General features: G+C 54.9%; 1 protein-coding gene across 2 annotated transcripts in view; it reads left to right on the top strand.

Moving 5' to 3' along the window:
• The window catches only part of OGDHL (oxoglutarate dehydrogenase L), a 28,844-nt gene extending 3,318 nt beyond the window's left edge, over positions 1-25,526 (top strand). The window contains exons 3-24 of one of the 2 annotated variants that reach the window (XM_014789001.2): positions 614-818; positions 2,585-2,755; positions 6,616-6,718; positions 7,134-7,249; positions 7,397-7,551; positions 8,388-8,534; positions 10,333-10,423; positions 13,117-13,296; positions 13,694-13,822; positions 14,683-14,862; positions 15,168-15,320; positions 15,879-15,981; positions 16,682-16,810; positions 17,908-18,058; positions 19,163-19,290; positions 20,212-20,390; positions 21,955-22,026; positions 22,138-22,263; positions 22,369-22,441; positions 23,832-23,995; positions 24,169-24,323; positions 24,777-25,526. In XM_014789001.2, the coding sequence (XP_014644487.2) occupies positions 615-818; positions 2,585-2,755; positions 6,616-6,718; positions 7,134-7,249; positions 7,397-7,551; positions 8,388-8,534; positions 10,333-10,423; positions 13,117-13,296; positions 13,694-13,822; positions 14,683-14,862; positions 15,168-15,320; positions 15,879-15,981; positions 16,682-16,810; positions 17,908-18,058; positions 19,163-19,290; positions 20,212-20,390; positions 21,955-22,026; positions 22,138-22,263; positions 22,369-22,441; positions 23,832-23,995; positions 24,169-24,323; positions 24,777-24,900 (3,033 nt within the window). In that variant the 5' untranslated portion in view covers position 614 and the 3' untranslated portion in view covers positions 24,901-25,526. Of the gene's footprint in view, positions 1-613; positions 819-2,584; positions 2,756-6,615; positions 6,719-7,133; positions 7,250-7,396; positions 7,552-8,387; positions 8,535-10,332; positions 10,424-13,116; positions 13,297-13,693; positions 13,823-14,664; positions 14,863-15,167; positions 15,321-15,878; positions 15,982-16,681; positions 16,811-17,907; positions 18,059-19,162; positions 19,291-20,211; positions 20,391-21,954; positions 22,027-22,137; positions 22,264-22,368; positions 22,442-23,831; positions 23,996-24,168; positions 24,324-24,776 lie in introns of both variants that reach the window. The other variant, XM_087431836.1, reaches the window with a different exon arrangement.
• The last annotated feature ends 1,439 nt before the right edge of the window (positions 25,527-26,965 follow it).

The following is a 26,965-nucleotide window of genomic DNA, read 5'->3' as shown; positions in this document are numbered from 1 at the left end:
CAGTCAAAGGAAGTCACTGGTCGCTTTTGGTCACAATGACTGGACATCCAGCAGTGCCGTGGGCCTCCTGAGATGGTGCATCTTCATCACCCCTCATCCCTCACACCTTCACTCAGCCAGACTCCTTCCAGCTTTTTCCTGAACTTGCATGGCACACCCAACCCCTGTAGGACTCCCCTGCCCGAGTTCCAAGGTTGCCAGCTGCGTAGCCCACTTCAGGGTACTGCTTGCACATGCCCTGTGACCCTCTGAGTGAGCTTCAGGACCTGGGCTGGGTGCTCCCTAAGGCAGGGTCTAGGAGATACTTGTCTCTGCATCAGGCTTTGGGGGATGGCAGGGAGGGAGCACAGGCTGGGGTGGATGGGGCCCGGCAGGACTGGGACTCGGGCACACTCACTAGCTGTTGATGGAGTTTATTGAGCTGGGATCTCCCAGTAGGCAGAGAACCCAGGAGGGCTGGCAGAGTCCCATTCACTGCTGCCTTGTCACTGCCTAGCCCAGGGCCACCTGCCAAGTAGGACTGGCTAATGCCAGATAAGTGAGCAGTGGCTGCCTGAGCTGCCTTCTGTCCTGGTCCTGTGGTTTATGCTTCTCTCTCATTGCCTGTGTCTAGAATGAGTCAGCTGAGGCTGCTGCCATCCCGGCTTGGGGCACAGGCTGCGAGGCTCCTGGCCCCACATGATGTCCAGGTGTTCAGCTGGTGCAGCAGGTCGTCTGGGCCACCAGCCACCTTCCCAAGCAGCAAAAATGGAGGTGGCTTTAGTTACATGGAGGAGATGTACTTCGCCTGGTTGGAAAACCCCCAGAGTGTCCACAAGGTCGGCACCCCTACCCTGGCCACTGTGTGGACTGGAAGCTCCTGGGCCTGGGATGCCGAGGGGGCAGTGGGAAGAAGCAACTTACCTGCTGTGTGATCTTGAGCAGGTTTCTTTGCCTCTCAGGTCCTCTGTTGAGCCTGTTTGTGGAGGAGCCTTGTCCTCATGTTGGATGAGGAAAGTCCGTTGTTTTTCTTTTGCTGAACCAGCCAGTGGGTGGTGGTCTGGCTTGAGAAGCCATGATAATGCCCTGCTCAGCCACCCCTGGCCTGAGACTTGCCCTGCCCCCTTTGTCATGCTGTGCTGTCTCCAGGTGGCCCCTTGTTATATAGTTAGGGGCATAAGTGTTTATGTACGTATTGAGCTGATAAATACCTGCTGATGGTAAAAAAAAAAAAAATCAGGTGATGGTGAAAAGTGAGAAGTGAGACTGCTCTCCCTCCTCTTCAGTCACGCCTCAGAGGAAAGTCATACGTTCACATGGTTCAAAAACAAAAAGGATGAAATCCTACAGGAGGAAGGCTCCCTCCCAATCCATCCCCTATCTGCTCAGCTCCCGCTTGTCTGTCCCCCACTTTACTCTTAGTTGCTTCTGTATCCTTTTGGAGAGTTTCCGTAGGTTACTTCTTATAAACGTAACTCTGGATTCCCCCCTTTACAGAAAAGAAACATGTAACATACACTGATTTGCTCCAGGCTTTTTTCACCTAGCATCCTTCTCCAAGAGCTTTCTACGTTAGTCCATCAAGGGCCTCATCATTCTTTTCTCTAGCTGCGTAGTATTCCATTGTGTGGATGTGCCACCCCTATCCCCAGTGACAGACATCTGGCTCATTTCCAGTCGCTGGCTGTTGTGACCAGCGCTGCAGTGCATAATCTTGTACATTCATCATCTTGCATGTGTGCGGTTATCTGTAGGATATAGTCCCGAAAGTGGGATTGTTTGGTCACAGCGTATCTCTGTGTATAATTTTGATGAGTATTGCCCACAGGGCTTATCCTACCTTATTCCCCACCCAGTGCTGTATGAGAGTGTGCAGAGGAAAGCACTTTTATCTGTGTTCTGCTAGAACACGGAGGTGCTTGTGCAAATGCACGTCTGCTATTTGCTTCTACACAAATAGCAAACCGTACATCCTCTTCTGCTTTGTTCACTTTACAACATAGCTGGCGATATTCCACATCCACAGTAATAAATGCACCTTATTTGTTTTAAGGACTGCATAATCTTCCAGATTCTAAGAGTACCTTCATTTATTTAACCAGTTTCCTATTGATCACCACTTAGATGTTTTTACATTGCCATTTTTATAAACAGTCCTGCAGGGAACATCCTTGTAGGTACTTCTAGGCACACAAGTACTTCTGTGGAATCAATTACTAGCAGTGGAATTGCTGGTTCAAAAGATATGTGCATTGAAAATGTTGAGGGCCTGTCTGCCAAATTGCCCTCCACAAAGGGCTCTTCCAGCCTGCGGTGTGTGGGGGCGTGTTTCCCCAGGCCTGGAAGCCCCTTTCCCACCAGAAGCCCTGGGTCACAACTTATAGCCTCCCCCCAACCGCTTACCAAGCTGGGTCCTGGAGACATCTGGGCTCTGCGTGGGGGGCCTCGGTCTGTTGAGAAGGAGGGGTCTTGGCAGGGTCCTGGGAGGGCCCTGAGAGCTTTGGTGGTAAAGGAAAATCCGACACCCCTGGGCCCCCAGGCTGGGCCACCCCCCACCCCCCTCAGGCCCTGACCTGGCTGTTTTCTTGCTTGTGTCCCTGCGCAGTCCTGGGATAGCTTTTTCCGGAAAGCCAGTGAGGAAGCCTCTTGTGGCTTGGCTCAGCCTCGGCCTCCCTCTGTTGTCTCTGCGAGTAGGCCGGCAGTCTCCAGCCGGACCAAGACCAGCAAGCTGGTGGAGGACCACCTGGCTGTGCAGTCGCTGATCCGGGCCTACCAGGTGAGCGGCCGGGAGGGCTCCTGGGTGTGGCCAGCTGCTGATGGGAAGGGGACTCGCTCATCTCCAGCATCATCTCCTCGGAGAGCCCTTCTCCAAGTCCTCTATCGGGTGGCTCTCACTTTTCCTGGGACTCTGTCACATTACCATTCATATCACTTACCCACTGGTATTTTTCTGTGTACTGTTTCTACACAGAAAAATGTGTGTGTGTGTTTGTGTGTGGTCTTTCTCATGGAATGTTATCTGTCTCACACACCACTTTGCCCTAAGTACCTAGAGGAGTACTTAGTAATCAATTTCAGTAAGTGTTGAATGCAAGTTGAGTAGGTTGAGCCTTGTTGCTGTCTGTTTTTCTCCTCTTGACTGAGCGTTCCAAGAGTTCAGGGACTTGTATACAGCAGGTGCTTAAGCGGTGTTTGTGGAATGAATGAATAGTTCAGTAAACATCTCTCCCCATACCAGCTGCTCTGTTCTGGAGAGAGGCTGTCCCCTGCTGGCTTTCCAGGCTGGGCCCCTGCTCTGTCAGAGTCCTGATGACGTTCCATGTTCTTGGTCTTAACCGAAGAGGATTCATTGGAGAGCTGCTCTGGGTGTTCACTCCATAACGAGTGTAATCGGTTGGGATGTCTCTGGGAATCAGTGGCAGAAGGTGTTTCTTAAGAGAAACTTGTCTTGCAGACCTGCAGAAGGATGGCCCTTGGCAGAGATCCCATGCTGCAGGAATGGGGGTGGTGGGGGTGGTGTGGGCATTAGCAAATGGAAATGGTGCCTTGCCTCTGACTGAGGCTCTCTGCGTGGGATGGACCTGCACTCCCTGGCCACTGGCTGTGCTGGGAGGGAAGAGGGAAGAGAGCAAGACTGGACCCCCTTGCTGGCCTCAGGACCCGTGGATTGTGGGCCACCTGCGAGCAAACAGCAGTAGTGATGATTCTGTTTTTCTTGGCTGGCTGAAAGAAGCAGAAAGTGATTGAACCATTGACTTTGCAAACAAAGAACAAGGACTGTAAAACTCTGTATTAAATACAAGGTAACATTCGGAGTGCCGCCTGAGGGCCTGGTCTTCTAAGCACAGTTCCCAGCTCTTCAGCTGCTCTTTGTTCTTTAGCCAAGCCCAGGTATGAGCCAGTCCGTCCAGCAGGGTAGTCTCTGGATTCAGGTCTGTCACTCTGTATTTGCATGGTAAAGTCTGCCAGAGGTTGTGCCTGTTGTGGGCGAGCACCTGCCAAGGGGGCTCCAGCCCCTCACAGGCCCGGTAGGAGGCAGAGTTCTGGTTTGACTCAGCTGCACACAGTACTGAAAAAAACTCCAAACTTATTATTATGAACATTTTCAAACATATAAAAGGCAGAATTGTGTAGTCAACCCCCACACCCATCAATACAGGACCAATACAGTGTTCATCTACTACCCACCTGTCAATACAGCATTCATCTATTACCCACCTCTTGCCTCCACCCACTGGCCGCTGATTATTTTGAAGCAAATCCCAGACATCATAATTATTTCATTCATCAGACATTTCAGCATGAGATAAAGGCTCTTTAGAAAATATACCATTATCACCCCTGAAAAACCCAGCAGTAATCCTTAGTGTCGTCTAGTGTCCAGTTGGTCTTCATGTCTGCCTGTTCGTCTTATGATTTCTTTTTCCTGCTTGTTTGAATCAGGATCCAAATAAAGCCACAGGTTGTGATAAGTTGCTACGGCTCCTACGTCTCTCGGACTCTGCAGGTTCCTCTCTAATTATTTTTGTGTTTCTTGCCATTTTTTTTAATTGTTGTTTTTTTGTGGAAGAAACCCGGTTGTTTGTCCTGTAGAGTTTTTCTGAGTCTGATTTTGCTGATTGCATCCCCATGGTGTCACTTCATCTGTCCCTTTGTCTTGTGTAATTTCTGTGAATTGGTAGTTAGATCTAGAAGCTTGATCCAGTGTAGGTTTGATTTTTTGTTTGTTTGTTTCAATATCAGCTTCCTGATGGTGATGGGCACTTCATCAGTAGCAGCTCTGGGTGATTATTTCCTGGACACATTAATTCATTAGGGGTGGTAAAAATGGTGATATTCTTTCTTGCTTAGTTTATTACCTGAAATACTTCTATCAGGAGAAACTTCCCTTTGTCAGCTCTGTTTATCCTGAGGTAAAAATTGTATAGGAAAGGCAAGATCAATGTTGATTTTTCCTTTTATTGACTGATTTTCAGAATTATGAGGTGGTTCCTTAGCATCCTCCAAAGATGGCCGGTGAAAGTTTTTCTTCTTTTGTTAGTATGATATGAATGCATGAATTTAAATATTTGATGAGTTTCAATCTGTTGCAGATCTTATCCTTATTATTGCTCAAACTGTGTCCTTCCTCCCGGCCCCAGCAGTGTTTGAGCATCCCTCTGTTATCTGGTGTGACAAGATGCTCCGAACTCGTCTTGTACATTTCTGCCCAGCCCCGGGAGCAGCCAGTTCTCCAGGGAGCTTGGGACTGTTCACTGCCTTTGGTTTGGTTATGACTTCTGGGCCCTTTCAGCGGTTAGAGCCAGGAAACATGTATTTTTTTAAAAGCTAACAAACATTGTGGGTTTATACTTATGCTTCTGCATGCTTCAAATGCAAGGCTTAGTGTTTGTCTTTGACCTCATCAGTCTTATGTCACCGTCTGCTTTCAAAGATGCCAAAAATAGAGGTTCTCAAAGATGCCAATACAGTGACTTACTTGATTTTCCCACAGCCCCCACACAACAGTCTCAGAATACAATTCTGATTACCACTACTGATTGGTAATAGAAATGCATTTATGAACTTTTTTCCCTGCAGTTCTGTCTGTCTTTAGGGAACATTCTGTTAGTCAATTGGGATAGTTTCTCTCTGTGTAGTTATGCCACCAAATGGATGCATTAATTCATTTGTTTTATTTTTCTTTCTTTCTTTTTTTTTTTTTTTGCTGAGGAAGATTTTCCCTGAGCTAACATCTGTGCCAATCTTCCTCAAGTTTATATGTAGGTCGCCACCACAGTGTGGCCGCCACCGAGTGGTGTATGTCTGCACCTGGAAGCTGCACCTGGGCCACCAAAGGGGAGTGTGCCGAACTTAACCACTAGGACACAGGGCCGGCCCCTGTTTTGTTTTACTTTCAATTTTAAAACTTAATTTCATTTTATAGTGATAGAAAATATTTACAAGATTCCGAAGTCAAATCTTCAAATCAAGAGATATTCTTAAAGTCTAGCTTCTAGCCCTGCCACTCCACCCTATTTTGTCCTTGCCCCATAGATAATAATTTTTCTTATTTTAAGGTTTTCTTATTTTATGGTTTATTCTTATAATGCATATATTTATTTGTATATATATAGATAGGTGCAAATACATATATTTCCTTGTATCTCCCCTTTCTTAGATAATGGGTAGTTTACCACACACATCTTTTTATAATTTGCTCTTTTGTTTAACAATATTTTGTGGAGTCTCCCTTACAGAGGCAGATAGGAATTTTTCTCATTCCTTTTAAAAGCTCTATAGTACTCCCCTGAGTGGATTTCCCATATCCATATGCCAGTCTCCTGTTGATGGACGTTTGGGAAGTTTCTAGAAATTTGTGATTCCTGATACTACTGTAGTAACTACTTTTGTGTGTGCATCCTTTCCTATTTTTGAAAGCTGCATGTTGTACTTTTAAACAGAGTTGAGCTCCTGCCACGTCAGTGGCCATGGTGGGGGCCTCATAGACAAGTGTGCAGTGGCTGGGTGCTGGAGAGGTGTGGAAATTTGAAATTCTAAAGCAGGAAGTGAGGGGCTGGGGCCCAGACCTTGCTCTTGGTGTAGGTCTGTCCAGCTGGGTCCCAGCCTGGCCCTGACCTTTTCCTCTTCTCCCAGATCCGGGGCCACCATGTGGCCCAGTTGGACCCCCTGGGCATTCTGGATGCAGACCTGGACTCCTTTGTGCCCTCAGACTTAATCACAACCATCGATAAATTGGGTGAGAGTTGATACCCTTTCCTGGCAATGCCAGAGCCTGCTGGTGCCTGTGGCCCGGTGAGGGGCTCTGAGCCCATGGTGCCTTTGGGTCCTGGGGCCCAGCGAGCGCCCAGGAGGCTTTCTTCTGGCCCCTGTCCACCTACTGCATGATGTCCCTGTGAGAGATGTCACCCCATCTTCCTTAGCTGGTACACCACGCTCAGCAAGCTTAAAAGACTTGTCTGGGCTCCCTCGTGGTGGCAAGCTAGGGTCTGGCGCCAGCCCTCTGTTCCCTGATGACAGAGAGTCCTTAAGCTTTAGGCGGGACGTGGGGGGAGGATGCCGGGGGTGTGTTGGGGGGTCTGGGCCCCACCTGGGCCTGACCTCCCGTTCTTCTCCTCTCTGCTGCCTGGGCTCTGCCACGTGTGCCTCTCCAGCCTTCTATGACCTGCGGGAGGCTGACCTGGATGAGGAGTTCCAGCTGCCCACAACCACCTTTATTGGGGGCTCTGAACACACCCTTTCTCTGCGGGAGATCATTCGGCGCTTGGAGGTGAGCACAGGCAGGTGTGTCGGGCACACCTGATGGAGCTCTCTGGAGTGTGCTAGAGGGAGGGAGGGCGCTGCCTTTTCTGTTCCAGATGCCAGGGCAGTTGTCCCTCTTCCTGGCTCCTTGTGGAGTCCCCACCTGTCCCCCCAGAGCACATACTGCCAGCACATCGGTCTGGAGTTCATGTTCATCAACGATGTGGAGCAGTGCCAGTGGATCCGGCAGAAGTTTGAGACCCCTGGCGTGATGCAGTTCTCCAGCGAGGAGAAGCGGACTCTGCTGGCCCGACTGGTGCGCTCCATGAGGTGAGGCCCTCAGCGCCGCCCCGGCCGGCCTGAGTGGCTAGAGGGGCCTGCTCCAGGGCTGTATGAGATGTTCAGGCCCTGGCTAAGAAGCTAGGAGGGGGCCTGGCAAGGGAAGGCAGGACTGGATGGGCCTTACCCCTGGCTTGAGGGAGACCCTTAGGAGCATTGGGGCCAGGTCTTGGGCAGAGCTGGGCAGGTGGGCAGGGATGGGGTGCCAGGAGAACACGACAGCAGGGGACACAATAAGCCTGGGTGGAGGTGGCGGAAAGTGGTTGTGGGAATGTTTGGGCAGGAAGGTGTCTCTGCGTGGAGTGTGTGTAGCAGGGCCTCCCTGCAAGTGGGGCACCGCCTGCTCTGCCCAAGGCGCTCTCTGAAGCTGGGTCTGCCCAGGGCTGAGGGGCCTGGAGGAGCACCTGGTCCAGCTGCTTGGTGCAGAGTGGATCCCTGAGCAGTGGGGTGTGGGCTGGAGTTTGAGTTGTGCCGTGAGGGGTCTTTGGGGCCTTGTGAGAGAGCCCTGTGTGGTGCATGTGGTGCAGGAGGGCAGTGGGCTGGCAGCAGGGCGAGATGGCTTGTTGGAACAGTTTGGAAGTGAGAGAGTGTGGTAGCTGGGAATGGATGCAGGCAGAGGTCTTTGGTTAAGCTGGGGGGGCCCCCAGCGTTCCCCTCACCTGTGCTGCTTTCTCGTGGGGACATCGTGGTGTCTGTGGCAGGTCCTGGGCTGTGTAGAGGGAGTTGACTTTGCATCGTCCTCTATCCTGGGCATCTTGATCCAGGCCCTCGTGAGCAGCCTCTGTGAGCCCCAGCCTCTCCATCCTTTTCCTTCTCTCCCCAAGCAGGTTTGAAGACTTCCTGGCCCGAAAGTGGTCCTCAGAGAAGCGGTTTGGCCTGGAGGGCTGTGAGGTCATGATTCCGGCCCTCAAGACCATCATTGACAAATCCAGCGAGATGGGGATTGAGAATGTCATCCTGGGGATGCCACACAGGTGGGCCCCTTCCATTCCCTCCACAGCCTTGTGCATTCTCCTCCAGGCCCAGAAGACTGAGGTAGAAGGGAGGGGATGAAAATCAGAGCAGGGGTGTTGGTGGGACGTGGGGGTAGAGGCAGAATGGCCTAGAAAGTTCTCCGAGTCCTTGGGCCCTGGCCTGTTCATCACATGGAGCCAGGGACTAACCAGGTTCTCTCAGACTCAGTTTCTCTCTCACTGTGTTGCCGCTGTCCCCAGGAGGGTCTAGATTTCAAAAAAGGGTATATCTTTGTGGGGTTCCTGAGGACAAGAAGATGTGGAGGGGCATGTCCCAGGGAAGTGAGGGTAGGGCCTGGGCAGGTGGCCCCAGGTTGGCATCCCCTAGAGGGAGGTCTCTGGAGGTGAGCCAAGAGTCTCTTTCCCCATCTGCCAGCCGACTACACGTTTCCCTGTGACCTTGATAAAGACTTGGAAGGCTGGCCTGGCAGCTGGGCGGTTATGTCTGAGCTGGAGCCTGTGGGCTAATGAGGAATACAGCCTGGGGACAGAGAGCAAGGTGGCCAGGGGCCCTGCTGCATGGGGCATAAGAGGACATGCTGAGCAGTGTGGGCAGCAAAGCCCTGGTGTCTCCTGTGACTGTTTCCGGCTGCTCACAGCTGGGCTAGCCCCGGATCTCGTCAGCACAAGGGGTGTCCAGATGTAGTGTGAGGAGGGTCCCCCTCCTGTGGGCTGGCCTGCTGGGAGCCACAGGTTTGCCTGTCACAGGTTCTGTGCCCTGAGGGGCCCGGAAATGTGTAGTGTCCGGTCACAGGGTTAGGCAGAGCTGACCCAGTGGTCAGAGGTGGTGTGGGCCCACGTGGCTTCAGTGGAACTGCGGGAAAGGACGGTGCTGGGTGGTCGGGGTGGCTCCGGGACCACATCATGGCACTGGGCGGGCTCTTGGCCTGAGGAGGCATCTGGGGGACGAGGGGCTGTTCTAGGCTAGGCCTCCATGGTGGGGGAGGGGCCTCTGAGGCTGGAGGGCTTTTCCCAAAGGGGCTGAGGGGTGTTCATATGGCTCCTGTGGCCCCACAGCCCTGCCCCCGCAGAGTGGGAGAGAGGCCCACCTGGAAGAGGGCTGCCTTTTCATCGCAGGGCCGTGCAGGGCTGGAGGTTGGGCCAGGGTGTGTGTGGGCCTGGGGCTGGTGTCTGCTGGTGGGTTATGGGGGGCGAGTTCTGAGCCATCCTCTCTGCTCTCATCAGGCTGAGGCCTACCTCTGAATAAACTGCTCCCTCAGGGGAAGTTCAGGCTGGACTGGAGAATCCCCGGTCCCTCGCTCTTTTCCTCTCCCCCACCCCTTGGACCTCAGCTCCCCTGGACAGGTCCCCTGGGAACTCCTGATCTTAGGGTCAGTCCAGTCCCCTCTCTCCTGTCCTGCTCCAGGATGCGGCTGGGGTGAGGGGGGTCATGTGTGATCAGCTGTGAGGCTTTAGCAGTTTGAGGTCAAGATACTGGGTTGGGCTCAGCTTTTTGGTGGGGGGAAGTGGCATCCTGTCATGAGGCTGGGTGGCTCCCTGCTCACGAAGGCCTCCTGAATCTGAGACGTGCAGGGGGGTCTCCTGCCCAGGGAGCTGGTGGGCCAGGACCACTGACATGCCTCGTAGATTGAGATAGAATGAGAGGGCTGGGCCTCACTTGGGCTCTACTGAGGGGGTTGTCCCCAACCCCCAGATGATTCTGATAGGTCCCAGGTGGACAGGGAGCATGGCGAATCTGGAGCCTGTGAGGGGAGGCGGCTTCTGTGCCAGGTGAGAGCCCAGCCCCCTCTGGCTCCAGGGGCAGGCTGAATGTGCTGGCCAACGTCATTCGCAAGGACCTGGAGCAGATCTTCTGCCAGTTTGACCCCAAGCTGGAGGCGGCGGACGAGGTGGGTGCCAAGCCCGGGTCCCAGAGCTCCTGGAGAGCCAGGTATTTGGGAGGTGGACTAGGGAGGGCCTGGGCTGGGAGCTTCCAGGCTCAGACAGACCTCAACATGGACAGACGTGCAGAAGAGTGGGAGAGAGGCTGGGGGTGTTTGTGTGAGGCTGCTGAGGCATTTTGGAGCAGGTGCTGTGGCCTCTGATGGCTGGGAGAGCCCTTGGATAATCTTTCCCAGCTAGGGAAACTGAGGACCAGAGAGGTGCAGGGCAGTGCCTGAAGTTATTCACTTCAACTTGTGTGGCTGTGCTTCTGTGCACAAAGTTCTGTCCACCAGCCTGGAAGGGCCTCCTCACTCTCTGGTTGCCCAGGACAGCCTTGGCAGGTCAGGATGGTTTCTTGTGCCCATCGATGAGCAGAAGAAACCTTTTTCTGCTCACGCCCCCTTCCTGGCCTGCATACATGTCATGCACGCCTCACTCTCCATGCCTTTGCCCATGCTGAGCCCTCAGCCCAGATGGCCTTCCTCTCTCCACAGCTCTCTGCTGCTTTCACAGCCCTGTCTGTCTCCCCTTTTGGAGGCTCTTTTGGTCCTCCAGGCAGCGGACCCATCACACCCTCCTCTGTGCCCCCTTTGCCCTCAGAACCGTCTCCGTTCCGGCCTTCTCCAGATTGTGCACATGTGTGTGTGTCTGTTTTCCCCTCCAGGCTGGTAACAGGGTGAGGGCAGGGACCTCATCCAAAGCCCCAGCACCCAGCACAGGTGCTTGGTTTGTTAAAACGAATCACACTAAATGACTGCTCCAAGGTCATCCAGCACATTAGGCCGGAGCAGGAATAGAATCCACATCTGCTGGTTCCCAGCCTAGAATCTGCCCGCCGTCCCGTTCATTTTGGTCCGGCGCCTTCATCTCTCCGAGCCTCAGTTGCTCTTCTGTAGAATGCGGATAGCAGCCCCTGCCCCCGGGGTGGAGGTGAGGAGTCAGAGAGATGCCATGTGTGTGAACTGTAAAAGCTGGCCAGAGGAGACTTAAAAAAAATATTTACTAGTGTTTTCTTTCTATATTGAGAAAGAAATATGAGCATTGGTCAAAAAGAAAAGAGTATAGAGAGTGAGTTTCTCTGGTGAGACCGTTTTCCTGTTCCCAAAGGCTCCACTGTGGCCAGTTTTCTTGTTTTTTTTGTGAGGAAGATTAGCCCTGAGCTAACATCTGATGCCAGTCCTCCTCTTTCTGCTGAGGAAGACTGGCCCTGGGCTAACATCCATGCCCATCTTCCTCTACTTTATATGGGACGCCGCCACAGCATGGCTTGACAAACGGTGCGTTGGTCCGCCCCTGGGATCCAAACCTGCAAGCCCCGGGCTGCCGGAGCGGAGCGCGTGCACTTAACCACTACGCCACCGGGCTGGCCCCCACTGTGGCGGGTTTTTGTTTGTGTTAAGGTGTGTGCTTCCAGAAATGTTCCGCGCCTGTACAAACACACATATCTGTCCTGTACAGCCTTATCGTGAAAGGCCAGGGGCGTGGCTTGCAATGCCTCTCAGCACGTTGTCCCTGTTTCATAGCAGCGCATGGAGCTCCCCGAGCTCGAGCGTCCCATTGGTTTACACCATCTCCTGCCGGTGGGTATTAGGTTGCGGGAATGAGTGTCTGCACACGTGTATGAGTATATTGTGAGATGGTGCCCAGGAGATACAGTGGCTGGAGCTGAGGGGGTAGGACTGAATTCCCCTCCAAAGAGCTTGCAGACGTCAGCGAGCCCACCCATGGTGTGTGCGAGGGTCCCAGGCCCCCGTGCTCCCTTACTCTGTGAAATCTTTGCATCTTTGCTGATATGATGAGTACAAAAACGATTGCATTTTAACACATTTCTTTGTTATGAATTTAAGTACCTTTTAACGTGTTTTTAAGTCACGTATATGTCTTTTTCTGTGAATTCCTCTTCATGGCTTTTGCTCATTTTCCTATGGGTTTCTTGGGCTTTATCTTACTGACTTATAGAAGTGCTTTATGTATTGAGGGAGTTAGCCCTTTGCCTGCATTTGTCTTATAAATATTTTTCTCAGCTTGATTTTTTTCTCTTAAACACTGCATAGATTTGCTTCCCCCATGACAAATTTATTAGATTTTAGCTGTCTTATCTTTTATGGCTTCTGAGGTTTGTACATTGTTTAGAGAGGCCTTCCCTACTCCAAGACCATAAAACATGTCACACTTTCCTCTGATAACTATGGCTTCGTCTGTTGCGTGTGCATTTTTGGTTCCTGTGGTGGAAGGAGTTAGGTAGGGGTCCAGCTCCACTGTTGGGCCAGAGGCCTGGCCCGTGGTCTCAACACCACTTGTGATCTGTTCTTTACTTCTCTGCCTCCACTGCCAGTGGCCAGCCCCTTCCTGCTGGTGCCTCCCCCACTCCCTCTGTGGTCATTAATGCTCAGGGGCTCTGATAGAGGAGCGGCTGGTCTGGCCTATGAGCCGAGGCCCAGGGGAACCTGCCTGCCTTTCTCAGGCCAGCTTGGAGGGCAGGGAGGGGCGGTGTGCTGGGGTGGGGGTGGGAGGAAGAGGGTGTAGGTCAGGGACAGCACAGCCGCCCTGGGAAGCAGAATCAGAGACTGTCCTGGCCCTGCTGTGGGCCTGTGTATCTGCCCATCTGCCTTTCTGGGATGGAAGGGCTGGGTTCATCTCAGCTCACCTCAACCTTCAGGGCTCTGGAGATGTCAAATATCACCTGGGCATGTATCATGAGAGGATCAACCGAGTCACGAACAGGACTATCACTCTGTCACTTGTGGCCAACCCCTCCCACCTGGAAGCCGTGGACCCTGTGGTGCAGGGGAAGACGAAGGCAGAGCAGTTCTACCGTGGGGATGCCCAGGGCAAGAAGGTGGGCTCACCTGGGTCCCGAGAAGTGGGCTCTGAGGGGCTGGATCTGAGGACCTGGGCTCTGATGGCTAGGCTCTCAGGGGCGGGGCCATAAGGAGTGGACTCTGAGGGCTGTGCTCTGAGGGTTGGTCTCAGGGTTGGGCCCTGAGGACCTAGGCTCTGAGGGTCTGGGCCACTGGGAGTAGACTCTGAGGGATGGGCTCTGAGGGTTGGACTCGAGGTGTGGACTCTGAGGGGTGGGCTCTGAGGGCCTGGGCCATAAGGGGTGGGCACTGGGGTGGGCTTTGAGGATCTGGGCTCTGAGAGGCTGGGCCCTGGGTCTCTGCAGTACAGGGGGCAGGGCTGGAATGTATAGGCTGGGGCATGGGGCTCCTCCTGGCTCACATCCTGCTCTACAGGTCATGTCCATCCTGGTCCATGGGGACGCCGCCTTTGCTGGCCAGGGGGTGGTCTACGAGACCTTCCACCTGAGCGACCTGCCGTCTTACACCACCAATGGTACCGTGCATGTCGTTGTCAACAACCAGGTGAGGGCTTCGGCTGAATGCCAGGCCTCCTCAGGGTCGCCTATCTCTGAAATCGAGGCAGCACTTTGGGGGTAAGAGTGAGATGGTCCTGGTTCTAATCCCACTGCTCTGCCACTTACCAGCATGTGACTTCAGGCAAGAGGCCCAGTCTCTCCAGCCTTGTTTCCTGCCCTGTGGAAATGGGAGATATGTACCTATACATACATGTATATATATGTACACACACACGTATAGAGAGATATACATCCATGTGTACATCTTGGAGAAAGTTTTAAGGGCAAAGGAATGCAGGTGTAACCAGCGCCTAGCACAGAGGCTGGATATGTAGCTAGATGCTACCTTTAGCTCGTAGGCGCCAGTCCATCGTAGAACACGACTGTCACAGGCCTTGCTTGTATGGCAGCTGTGGTTGTTAACAGCTCTTCTGAACCTATAAAGCCCCGGCTTAACTGCCTTAAATCATTTAATCTTCACAGAATAACCCTGTGAGGTAGGAATTGAATGAGCCCTTTTTATAGATGAGGAACCTGAGGCTTCGGAATTTAAGTTCTTTGCCTAAGATTGTGCACATAGTAACTGGTGGGCCTGGGATTCCCCCGGCCTGTGCTCCTCACTGCTACCGTGTATAAAAACAATGGCAGGAGAAAAGAGCAGGCACGGTTCCCCAGGCGGTGCTGCCATCTGCGTGGCACCTGCCGCTGTGTCTGATTTCGGGCCATTCACCTGTTACCCCTTCATGTCCCACGTGCCTCCTGGGCACACCTGATGGTCCTCGAGGCACAGCACCCCCCCCCAGCTCCTTGAGCCACTGCTCTAGCTCTACTAAACAGAGGCGCTGCCAGTCCCTCCTGCTTCTGCAGATTGGCTTCACCACGGACCCCCGAGTGGCCCGCTCCTCACCATACCCCACTGACGTGGCCCGCGTGGTCAACGCGCCCATCTTCCACGTGAACGCAGATGACCCAGAGGCCGTAATATACGTGTGCAGTGTGGCGGCTGAATGGAGGAACACCTTCAATAAAGACGTCGTGGTGGACCTGGTGGGTCTGGGGGCCGAGGCCAAGGTGGTGGGTGGGCAGCCTGTCCCTGCCCTGCTGAGCAGGTCAGGTCTGCAGCATTTTCAGCAGTCAGGGCTGGGGATGCTTCTTGGATGGAAGGTTTTGTGCTGTCAAGAGCAATCTGTGCAAAGGCTTAGGGGTGGGGCATTCAGTGATGGGGGTGGTGGGGGGTTTCAGGGGCCTCAAAAGGTGTAGCCTGCCAGATGTGCCCCAGTTGTGCAATGACTAGGCCAACCACACTGCCTGAGGGCAGGGACTGAGCCCCCCTTCCCCCACTGTCCCTACAGGTCTGTTACCGCCGTCGCGGCCACAATGAGATGGATGAGCCCATGTTCACGCAGCCGCTCATGTACAAGCAGATCCACAGACAGGTGCCTGTGCTGAAGAAGTACGCAGACAAGCTCATCGCCGAGGGCGTGGTCACCCTGCAGGAGTTTGAGGTGGGTGGGCGGGTTCCTGAGCACCTGAGATAAGCCTCAGTGGAGCCAGGACCCTGGGGTGGTTGCTGATGTCACCAGGCCAGTGCTGGGCACTGGCGATTTAAGAAAGTAGCCAATATGGTCCTTGTCCTCAACAGCCCCATGTTATCAAGGGGGACAGAGGACCAAAGACATTTACAGCCTAGTGGGCTGCAGTGAATGCTGTGATGTGGGGAAGTCCAGCCTCAGGCAGGAGTCTAGGAAGGCTTCCTGCAGGAGGTGGCCCTGAGCTGGGTTTGTCCCACATCTGTCTATGGATGTGTTGGTCCTCTTGCCTTCAGGGAGCTCAGAGAGCAAGGACTATGAGTCTTTCCTAGGTCTCCTCCAAGTCCCTTGCTGAGTAGGGGGGATCCCCCTTAAACTCTGAGACTTTAGCATCTGGCCACAAGGTCCCTGCAGGCCAGCGGACAGAACTACAACTTGGTGAGGGGGACCAGGACTTATAAGCCTGGATTTACCCCCCAGCTCTGGCTGCCCAAGGCATCACTGACTCAATCTGTGCCTTCATCCTGATTTCAGGAAGAAATCGCCGATTATGACCGGATCTGTGAGGAGGCATACGGCAGATCCAAGGATAAAGAGATCCTGCACATGAAGCACTGGCTGGACTCCCCCTGGCCCGGTGAGCGAGTGCCGCGGCTGGGAGCCATCCGCCTGGGCCTTGGGGTCTGACACTGGGACCAGGGCCGTAGTGGCCCTGGATGAGGGCAGTCGTCGCCCAGCCCAGGGCCTGCAGGCTCTGTCCCTGAGATCCCTGGGGCTTCGTGGGGCCTGTTCCTGCAGGTGGGGGTAGGCCAGAATAGAGGGGAGACGGCATCGCCCTCAGACCACGTGTGACCAGCTGCTCTCTGGGAAGGGAGGGCTAGGCCCGGGTGGGTGGACACCAGGTGGAGAGCGCCCTGGGGCGGGGTGCTCAGAGGGTGCTCCACTGTCCCAGACCTGACATCGTGCCCTGCAGGAGACAGTGTTGGGGTCAAGGAGGCCTGGCCTCTGTCCCCACTTGATTGTTGGTGGGTCAGCTGAGCTCTTGGAGCCCTGGAAGTGGTGCTCAGAGGTTCTCCCTGGGGTGTAGCCGGATGGCTTTGCCCCTGGGCCCAGGGAGGGGCTGCGCAGGAGCCCGGGGGGGGGATGTGGGGTAGGTGTGGGAGCAGGAGCTGGAGCTGTCAGCTGTTACAGGCCCTGAGGATGGGCTCAGGTGGAGTCTGAGTGCCTGGTGGGCTTAAGTAAGGGGCTGACCCCTGAGTCCTGCGGAGGCAGGCTGACTGGGGGGGACCTGGGGCCCCACCGCCACCCAAAAGTTCATGGAGACTCTGCCCTCTCAGGCTTCTTCAATGTGGACGGGGAGCCCAAGAGCATGACCTGCCCAGCCACGGGCATTCCTGAGGACGTGGTGACCCACATTGGCGACGTGGCCAGCTCTGTGCCCCTGGAGGACTTTAAGATCCACACGGGTGAGGCTGCTGTGCAGGCTCCAGCACGGGCCACTGTCCCAGGCCAGACATCGGGCCCCGTGGGAGATGACGTCAGGGGTCAGGGAGGCCTGGTCTGCGTCCCCGCTTGGTTGTTGGCTGAGCAGCTGAACTCGCAGAGCCTTGTTTGCCACCCCCGTGAGGTGCCCATGATAACAGCTCCGCTCAGGGCGGGCAGATGCAGACGCCACACTCCCAGCTGGGAGCCAGTGGCCAGGCACCTAGGATTTCCCAGTGGCTTTGCTGGGGCGTCCCTGGGTCAGGCGGAAGGAGAGCAGTGAAGCAAGGGCTTCCCATGGAGGGGGCGGTTGGGCCTGGAATGTCGTGAAGATGGGAGCATTGGGCTTGCAGGGGGCCTGGGTGGATGACAGAGGGTGACTCCTTGGCTCCTGGGTGAGCTGGGCTAGTAGGTAGTCACTGGCTGCACTGGCTGGCACCTTGTGGCCATCATGGCTTCTGCTCAGGCAGCCTGGTGGGCCGCCATGGCAGTAGTGGGGCGCCTGCACACCCTCTGATCAGCCTGTGGGAGTTCCAGGGGCATTCCTCCACAGTATACTTAGAGGCCCAGGTGCCCTGGGGTGCCTACTCTGTGTGCACGTCACAGGGGGTCTGTGCAGGTGTGAGGCTGACTGGAGCCCAGCATGGGCGGGTGCCTGGGCTTAAATCCAGGCACCTTTATAGCTGTGTGATCGTGAGTAGATTACTTCCCTCTTCTGAGCCTCAGTCTTCTCATCTGGAGAGTGGGGACAGCCGGTACCACCCTTGTGGGGTTATGAGGAATGTACCCGACTCAGTGTGCACAGATGCCTATGACAGTGCCTGGCATGTGGCAGACACTCACCCAGTGGTACCTACTCCTTCCTGTAGGGAGGGAGGCTGGTGGGGATGGCAGGCTCAGGTCTGCCCATTGTATTGGTTGGACTGGGGGTCCTGGAGGTGGCGTTCCTGGCCCTGGGCCTCCTGTGGGAGGTGTATACACTGAGTAAACACACGCCTGGATCAGGGCCCTGGTGCTATGGCTGTCTCAGGTAGGGTGGCCATGCCCCTGTGTCTCTCAAGCTGGCCCTTCTGTCCCGCAGGCCTCTCTCGCATCCTGCGGGGCCGTGCGGACATGATCAAGAAGCGGACGGTGGACTGGGCGCTGGCAGAGTACATGGCCTTCGGCTCCCTGCTCAAGGAGGGCATCCACGTGCGGCTCAGCGGGCAGGACGTGGAGAGGGGCACATTCAGGTGAGGGCAGGCGGCTCTGGGCCCCAGGCCCTCTGGGTGTCAGCTTTGTCCCCATTGAGCCTTTGGGGCGCTGAGAACTCAGTTGTGCCTGGGTCTCCCAGGGTTAGCCCGGGGCTCCGGAGTGGAGCCGGCCCTTCCTCCTCTCCCTGGGCCTTGTCTGCGGTGCCCAGGAGGCCCTTGTTTGGCTGAGGTGTTCACAGGTAACCCCATCACCATCCCTAGTCCCCACCCTTGGGCCAAGCCGCCAGAGGGCCGCTGGGCCTTCTCTCTACCCCCGTGGGCAAGTGTGCTGAACTGACCTCTTGGCCCAAGCTGTTGGTTAGTGTCATGCTTTGTGGCTGTCTATGGTCCTCAAGAGCCTTTATTTTTTTCTTTTATGAATTGCTGTAAAGCCAGCCCCCGCATCTTGCTTGTTTGCAGTTGAGTTTTGAGTCCAGATGAAGGACCTTACACTTGTCAGTGTCCCCATCCCATTTCCTCTCTTTGGGGCCCCAGATGTTATGGATCCCGACTCGGTCACTGCTGTGTTAGTGAGTCATGGCGGTATGGCTTCCAGGATTTGACGAACTGTCTTTCTCATGTCCCAGTCACTCATCACTGCTGGCGCTGCTCCAGCCAGGGGCGTAAGGGGCCACTCCCTTGCACCTGGAGCTACGTGTCAGTCCTCACCAGGCTTGGGGGTTCCTGCTTCCTGTGAACCTGGGCAGAGCAGGCGAGGGGGTAAAGGGGTAGTGGGGTGGGCAGCACCCCAGAAGTGTGGCCTCCTAGGGTCTCAGGCTCTGCCCAGCACTTGGGAGGTCGAGAAGGCGGGTCTCATTGGTCCCTTCTTAGGTGAGAAGCTGAGAACTCAAGTCTGTGCTCCAAGACCCCCAGTACACTGTGTGTGGACACCACCCCACTGTGGGCCAGGGAGGCTGCCTGCAGGAGGGACCAGATCAGTCTAGCTTTCCAGGGCCCTCTCGGTGTCACCATCCTGTGGCACTGTCAGGTTTCCTGGCACACTGATGAAAGCTTGCCTGCCTCCTGCTGCCCGACCCACCTTCTCTGGGTGAACAGGTGCCAGTCCACCTGCCCTCCAGCCCTTCCCGTTCTCTCTCTCTCCAGTCACCGGCACCATGTTCTCCATGACCAGGAAGTTGACCGGAGGACGTGTGTCCCCATGAACCACCTGTGGCCTGATCAGGCCCCCTATACCGTGTGCAACAGCTCCCTCTCGGAATATGGAGTCCTGGGTAGGTCAGAACTGTGCCTGCAGGCCAAGACAGCGGGGGCTGGGAGGGAGCCAGGGTCAGGACCTGGGGGGGAGTGGCTGGAGAGGCTCAGAGGGCCCCGGGTGGACCTGGGTCCTGAGACAGCCCTGAGGGACAGTGGTTGGGCTGCTCCCACCTGAGGCCACGTGGGAGATGACGTCCTGTCCTGTCTGGCGCCTCAGGGAGCCCAGTTGGGGGGCCCTGCTTGCCTGGGTGGGGGCTCTGAGGATACCAGAGCCCATCCCTGGGTACCAGTGGCCCAGACAGAAAACCCCATTGAGTTCACTGTGGGATGCAGGCGCTGCCCGGCCCTGATCCAGGCCGCCCCCTCCACCCCCCACATTCCTGACCCCCACCTCGCCTCCTGTGCCCTGTACACAGGAGCCTTGTCTTGAGGTCCCCTCCCTAGGCCCTGGGCTTCCCAGCCTGTGTCCCCCGTGCTCTCTCTCTTGGCTTGACTTTGGCTGGCCTGCTGCCTCCCTCACTGCCCTCTCCCAGAAGCAGGAACGCCGCCAGAGACCAGCCACTCCCTCTGGGGAGTTGCCTCTGGGGCTGTCCCTGCCCCTTCCTGTCAGCAGCCCTGCACATGTTTTGAGGGCTTCTCTTGGCAGACGGCCCCTGCTGCCTCCCCGGAGTGTCTTTGGACTTGGCTTCTGGCCTAGATAAGGCTGAAGCTGGCCATACATGAGGTCAGGGCTGAGGGTGGCATCTCTGGGCGTGTTGTCGGCTCCCAGGAAGGGAGATCCTAGCCTTTGGGCCTCAAGGAGTCCCTGGGCTCTTCCTGGCCTGCTGGGAAGGATGGGTGGCGCAGGGAGGGTGTATGAAGAAGGGCTGGGTCTGGCTGGAGCCACCACCCCTTGGTGACAGTGTGTGGCAGGCTCCATCTTGGTGTTTTCTGTTTAGGCTTTGAGCTGGGCTATGCCATGGCCAGCCCCAATGCCCTGGTCCTCTGGGAGGCTCAGTTTGGTGACTTCCACAACACAGCCCAGTGCATCATCGACCAGTTCATCAGCACGGGTCAGGCCAAGTGGGTGCGGCACAATGGCATCGTGCTGCTGCTGCCCCATGGCATGGAGGGCATGGTGAGGGCCGCCGTGGGGGCCGGGGGCCGGTGGGAGAGGGTGGGTAGACCCCTGGCCACTTGTAGGGTTCGGAGGTATGCACCTCCCAGCCTCCTGGAACACACGGTGTGCTCAGGTGAGGCCTGCGCAGGTGTGTGTTGCTGCTGCTGAAGACGATGATGGTGCTGCTGTTACAGGCAGTAGAAATAGCTGACACATCTGCGAGCTTGCTGTGTGGCAGGCTCTGCTTAAAACTCTCTCTGTATGTTAACTCATCTAGTCCTTACAACGACTTAATGAAGTAGGTCCTGCTCCCACTTTCCAGATGAGGAAATTGAGGCACAGAGAGGTGGAGTAGCTTGCCCAGGGTCACACAGCTAGTGGCTAGGATTTGAACCTATGCCGTGCAGTACTGCCTGTCCTCTGGTCCTCTCCAGGGTGACCAGCCTGTGCAGTCACACGTCGGGGAGAGGGAGGATGTGCAGGCCAGCTGGGGAGGAGCAGAGAGCATCATGAGATGCCACCCCAGTGGGTGTGCAGCCTGACCAGGTCGGGGATGGGCGGGCTGTACTGGCTGCAGGGGCAGCACGGAGCAGGGCGTGCTCAGCCACTGCCTGGCTTTGTGACCTGGGGCAATCCCGTCCTGCCCGGGATGCTCGGGCTGCAGTGGATGTCCCTGAGGACGCATTCAGCTTGGACTGGTCATCCGGTCAGGAACTGACACTACTGTCATCACTCAGTGGCTATTCAGAGCCAAGACTCACTGTGCCGAGCACCTTACATGCCCTGTGTAATCTGTGGAATCCTCCCGACTGGACTAGGTGGTCAGTCCTGTTCCCGTTTCACATGGGAGGAGAGAAGTGGCATGACCTGCCCAAGGTCACCCAGCGATAAAGGCGGCTGGCTGCTCACGGGGTGGGGAGAGTTGGGTTGGCCTGGCTGTGCCTGTGGTGCTGGGTTCTTGGGGCGTCCCCACTAAGGGACAGGTCAGATCCTGTCTCACGGGGAGCCAGGTTGGAGTGCGGGGTCATCTTGCTGCTCTCCTGGAGCAGAGCAGCCCGCCTGGGCGAGGGCACAGGTAGGAGTCAGACCTGGGGTGGAATCTGCCCCTTCTGGCTGGGTGACCTTGGGGTTGCTTTTAAATCTCTGTGCCCCTCACATTCTTCCTCTGTGAAGTGAGGAGGGAAGTGTCTGCATCGTGGGGCTGCTTTCAGGATTAGTGAATCGTGCGTAGGGCCCTGGAGTTGAGCCTGGCACATAGCAGCGCTCAGTGAACGGCCGCTCTGTAGGTCAGAACGTTCTGGAGAAAGAGTGTCTCAACTTGGCCTTCTTGCCTTTTTCTCCTGCCCCGCGTGTTCATGTGTGCTGGCTCTGGCAGACCCTCCTCTGAGGATGCTCTCCCTACTCTTGTCCCACGTTCCTGGTTCCTTCCTGTGGTGCAGGCTCCAGAGTGAGGGCACCTCCTCCGAGAAGCCCTCCAGACTCTCCCCTGAGCCCCGGGTCCTTGCAAGGCCAGGTGTCTGTCCTGTGTGACAGACCCTCCACCCGACTCAGGCCAGCTGGGCCGTCTGGCGTTTGCTTCCAGGGCCCGGAGCACTCCTCAGCGAGGCCCGAGAGGTTCCTGCAGATGAGCAATGATGACTCGGATGCCTACCCTGTGAGTGCTGCCTGCCCTCCCCCAGGACAAGGACACCCCCTGCTGTGCCCGCGAGGCCAGGGCCTGGGTGCCCCAGGCGGGCCACCTCCCAGCAGCTCCCTGTCCCCCCAGGCGTTCACCGAGGACTTCGAGGTGCGCCAGCTCTATGATTGCAACTGGATCGTGGTCAACTGCTCCACGCCGGCCAGCTATTTCCACGTGCTGCGCAGACAGATCCTGCTGCCCTTCCGCAAGCCGGTGAGCCACCCGTCCCTGTCATCACCGTAGCAGTGCAGGTGCCAAATGTGGGGAGCCCTGGCCAGGCGGAGGCAGCGGGCAGCTGGACACGTGTTTCCTTTCCAGCTGATCATCTTCACACCCAAATCTCTGCTGAGGCACCCAGAGGCCAAGTCCAGCTTTGACCAAATGGTGTCTGGTACGTGCCTGGGCATGTTGGGGAGGCGGCTAATGTGGGGCCTGGTGGCCCGTGACGTGGCCTCTGATCCTGGGGCTCTTCTGTCCTCACCTCTGTCTGTGGCTCTGTTGGCCCTGCAGCAGCTCCCAGCTTGGTCTCCCCCAGTGACTGGGTTGGGAAGTTTGTGCTGTGGCCAGCCAACCTGGTCCAGCTAGGGTCATGGGCCACTTGGGCCAAGCACCAGGGACAGAGGAGTGTATTGGGGCCCCAGGCCACCCAGCAGGACCAGCGTGGCTGTGCCAGAGAAACTTAGAGGCAGGAGGCCTGGTGGAGGTGTGCCTAGTTGGGGGGGCACTGACTATCATTCATTCATTCATCAGTTTTTGCACTCATGCGCCAAACAGACATTACTGGCCCTGGGGACCCGGTGCCCCTCCAGGAGCTCTCAGCCTCATTAACCTGGGAGTTGGAGGTCAGATGAAGCACCTGAAGGACCAGGTTTTGGAACTGAGATATGACCAGTGGAGGATCAGGGAGGGACAGGTGTGGGGCCCCGAGGCTTGACAGAGCAGAGCTGTCTCAGAAAACGGTCCTGTGTAGTAAGGTGGGGCAGGGGCTGGCCAGGAAGGGCCTCAGCGATGGGGACAAGTGTGTGTGTTTCACTTGTGTGTGTTTGGGTGTCGCCTCTGGTGTGGGCAGGTAGCTGAGCCAGCAGTTCAGAGCTCTGACGTTGGAGCTGGACCGCCTGGGCTGAGCTCCGCTGCTGGCTTTTCTATGGTGGGGCCTGGCAGCCAGTAACCCTCTGTACCTCAACGTCCTGACCTGGGACACGGGGACACTACAGTAGCTTCCTCAGAGGTTTTTGCCTTGTGCTTGGTCTGGTACCTGCCACATGGCGTGATCTCAGGAGGGAAAAATGGGCAGGACTCAGAGCTGGGGGCTGGGCTGCGGGGCTGAGGGAGGGGGAAGTGCAGAGAGACAACAGCTCACCTCCCAGCTTGGTGATTGGGTGGCTGGAGTACGTGCAAGAGTTGGGTACAACTGGATGCGAGCAGGTTTCGGACAAGGACACCATCAGATGGGGGCGTGACGTCACCTTCTCTGTTCTCTTCAGGGGCTCTCCGCATCACACCCCACCCCCACTCATCACCTTAAATGTTGATGCTTCCAGGGCTCTGCTCTTGGCTCCAGCTCCTATCTCCACCCCTCTCCCAGTGACATCTCAGGGTTTTTTCTGTCCCCTACTCCATTGTTTGGCTCGAGAGGTGCCCATTGCAGCTACAGATCTAAATCTGGGGTAGTCTCAGTGGCCAGGGAGAGCCTGGGGGTGCCGGGGATGCCGGCCTGGTTCCCCAGCTGCTCCAGCCCCTCTGGGAGCCGATGCCCCTGCCATGCCCTGTTGGTCCCCCAGGGACCAGCTTCCAGCGGGTGATTCCTGAGGATGGGGCTGCAGCGCAGGCTGCTGAGCAGGTGCAGCGGCTTATCTTCTGCACGGGAAAGGTGTACTACGACCTGGTGAAGGAGCGGAGCAGCCAGGGCCTGGAGGAGCAGGTGGCCATCACGCGCCTGGAGCAGGTACGCCTCAGCCCCTTGCCCAGCCAGAGTGATGGACAAGGTCACAGCCCAGGCTCTGGGCAGCGTGTCAGGCAGGGCCAGGGCTGGGGCCTGTGAGGGTAGCTGTGGCTGCCATCCTGGGGGCATGCCCCCCTTTCCCTGGCTATGCTCCCCTTTCTCGCTGCCTGTCCCAGATCTCTCCGTTCCCCTTCGACCTGATCAAGCAAGAGGCAGAGAAGTACCGAGCTGCGGAGCTGGTGTGGTGCCAAGAGGAACACAAGAACATGGGCTACTATGACTACATCAGCCCGCGCTTCATGACCATCCTGAGCCGGGCACGGCCCATATGGTACGAGGCTGGGTGCCGGGGGTGCCTGCCACTTACCTCTCACCTTTGCCAGGCCTGAGGCTCTGTTCTGGCTCTGCCCACCCCCTTTGCCGTGTTACCTGGAACTGGCCACTGCCCTTGTCTGGGCCGCGTTAGAAACTGAGGGGTTGGGCCCCAGAGTCCCCCCTGGCCCTGTGACTGTCAATGACAGTTTGGCTTCCTCAACAGAGATCCCTGTCAATACCACTTTACAGAGAGTAAACCTTGATTTTGTTCTGCAGTTAGAACTGAATTAGAGAATCTCCTGCATGTCCCAGATCTCCTGCCTTTGATCTTAGGCCAATTCCTTAGTCTCCTGGAGCCTCAGGTCTTCACGTCTACAGCAGGAGGATGACAAGGACTAGACCCATGCAGTCCTGGGGCAGGAGCTGGGCCACGCCCAGCTCTGCTCTTAGCTTGACTCTCCTCTCCCAGGTATGTTGGTCGTGACCCAGCAGCTGCACCGGCCACAGGAAACAGGAACACTCACCTGGTGTCTCTGAAGAAGTTTCTGGATACTGCCTTTGATCTCCAGGCTTTTGAGGGCAAGACCTTTTAGAGTTGGACACGGCCTGCCTGGTCTTGCAGGGTGTTAGCTGGGGACATAGGGGGCTGGTGAGGGGAAGGGCGGTGCTCCTGCCCAGAAAAGGGGCTGTCAGGGGCCCCAGGATAAAAGGTACATAGTGATTAAGGCCAAAGAGTAGGCACCACTGGCTTCGGTATTATGCCACCTTGGATCTTTGTGTTTATTTCAGGATCTATTAGGATGGAGAAAGCCAGAGGGGTCTGGTAGATGGGATGTAGTTCTGGAGTGTTTCCCCAGCTGCCCTGGTCTTTTTGGAATTTTTATGTGGCTTCTCCATCTGAGATGTTCATGTCTCTGCAGACAGCCACCCAGGAGCCTGTGTTTTTGGTCTCTCTCCCATCTTGGCAGATCTGGCTGCTGCTCACCCTGTCTTTGTTCATCTGTAGATTCAAGGGATGTTCTCTTTCGTGCTCTTAGAAATAGAGATTTCAGCAATAACACCCAGGTGAAGCAGGACCATGCCAGGCAATTTATCTGTGCTCTGTTTTATGGGGCGTGTCATAATGAGATATGTCAGCTTCTGTGTGAAATACAGCCACAGCTCACGTGTACTGAAGTAGAAAAACAAATAACAGAGAAATAAAAAAATGCTTCAGAGAGCTTTTCTGTTTTTGTTTCATGTTGTAAAATTGGTGGAAGAGGCAAATGGTTTAGAGAGGGCAGGGAATGGGGAGAAAGAAAAAACTCAACATGTGGAGAATAGAATGTTGGCCTCCATTGGACGGTTTTCCCTGGAGCACCAGGCGGTGTTTGCAGATCTGTGGGCGTCTCCACTCCTTAGGCTTGTGTTGTTGTAGCCCAGCAAAGATGCTAGGGAAGCCTCAGCACAAGGGAGATGTTTTGTTTTCTGCAAGTTATTTATTCATTTATCCCCTTCTCAGAGCACTTCCTCTGTGCTAGACGCTGGGGCCTGGGGTGAAAGAGGCGTGTGTCTGTGTGCTGGCTCTTCCAATTCAGGAGTCCAGCTGGGGAGATGTGTAAACAGTTTAATTCACTGAGTTACCAGTTAGGTTGAAGTGCAGAGGGTTGTGGGAGTCAAGGAAGGCTCCCTGGAGGAGGTGGTGTTTGAAGGAAGAAGAGTCTTACAGGAGAACACGGGAGAGAGGACTCTCCCATGGAGCAGACCCAGAAATACTGACCATGGCGTTGAGGTGCGACAACCTGTGCACTGAATGTATACACTGAGGTAATTTAAATAAGAGCTAATAAATGCAGAGATATCTCATGTTTATAGATTAGAAGGCTTAATGTTGTTAAGAATCAATTCTTGCCAAATTGATCTATACTCTACACAATCCCTGTCCAAATTACATTAAACTATTTTCTAGAAATTGGCAAGTAGATTCTAAAATTTATATGTAAGTACTTAAATGGCCAAAACAGCTTTGAAAAGGAAGAACCCAGAAGACTTACACTGCCTAATTTCAAGGTTGATTATAAAACTACAATAAAGGCCTGCTTGGATTTTGATTGGGATTATGTTGAATCTATATATCAATTTCAGGAGAAATACCTTCCAATCCATGAATGTGTTCTATATCTCCATTTATTTATATCTTTAAATTTTACTCAGCAATGTTTTATAGTTTTTCAGTGTACAGATGTAACAAATATTTAGTTGAATTTATCTGTAAATTTTTTTAGCCATCATAAATGGTATTTTTAAAATTTCAATTTCTAATTTTTCATTGTTAGTATATTGGAATGCAATTTATTTTTATATAATGTGATCAGGCTTACTATTTATAATGCTTTTTTAAAAATAGATTCCCTTGAATTTTCTACAAAGACAATCATATCATCTCCAAATAGTTTTATATCCCCTTTTACAATATTTATGCATTTTAGTTATTTTTCTTGCCTTATTGCACTGGCTAGGACCTCCTCTAATATGTTTAATAGAAATTATAAGAAGTTGCCTTGTTCCTGTTCTTAGAGAGAAAGCATTTAGTCTTTCATCGTTAAGCATGATGTTAACCAAAGTTTTTTCTTGGATGCTCTTTATCAGGTTGAACAAAATTTCTTTTATTCCCATTTG

The sequence above is a fragment of the Ceratotherium simum genome, chromosome 6 (assembly GCF_057802395.1).
Source record: "Ceratotherium simum simum isolate JZ-2026a chromosome 6, ASM5780239v1, whole genome shotgun sequence".
NCBI classification, from domain to species: domain Eukaryota; kingdom Metazoa; phylum Chordata; class Mammalia; order Perissodactyla; family Rhinocerotidae; genus Ceratotherium; species Ceratotherium simum.
The sequence above is the reverse complement of the archived record's forward strand: the minus strand, read 5'-3'. Positions and strand labels throughout refer to the sequence as shown.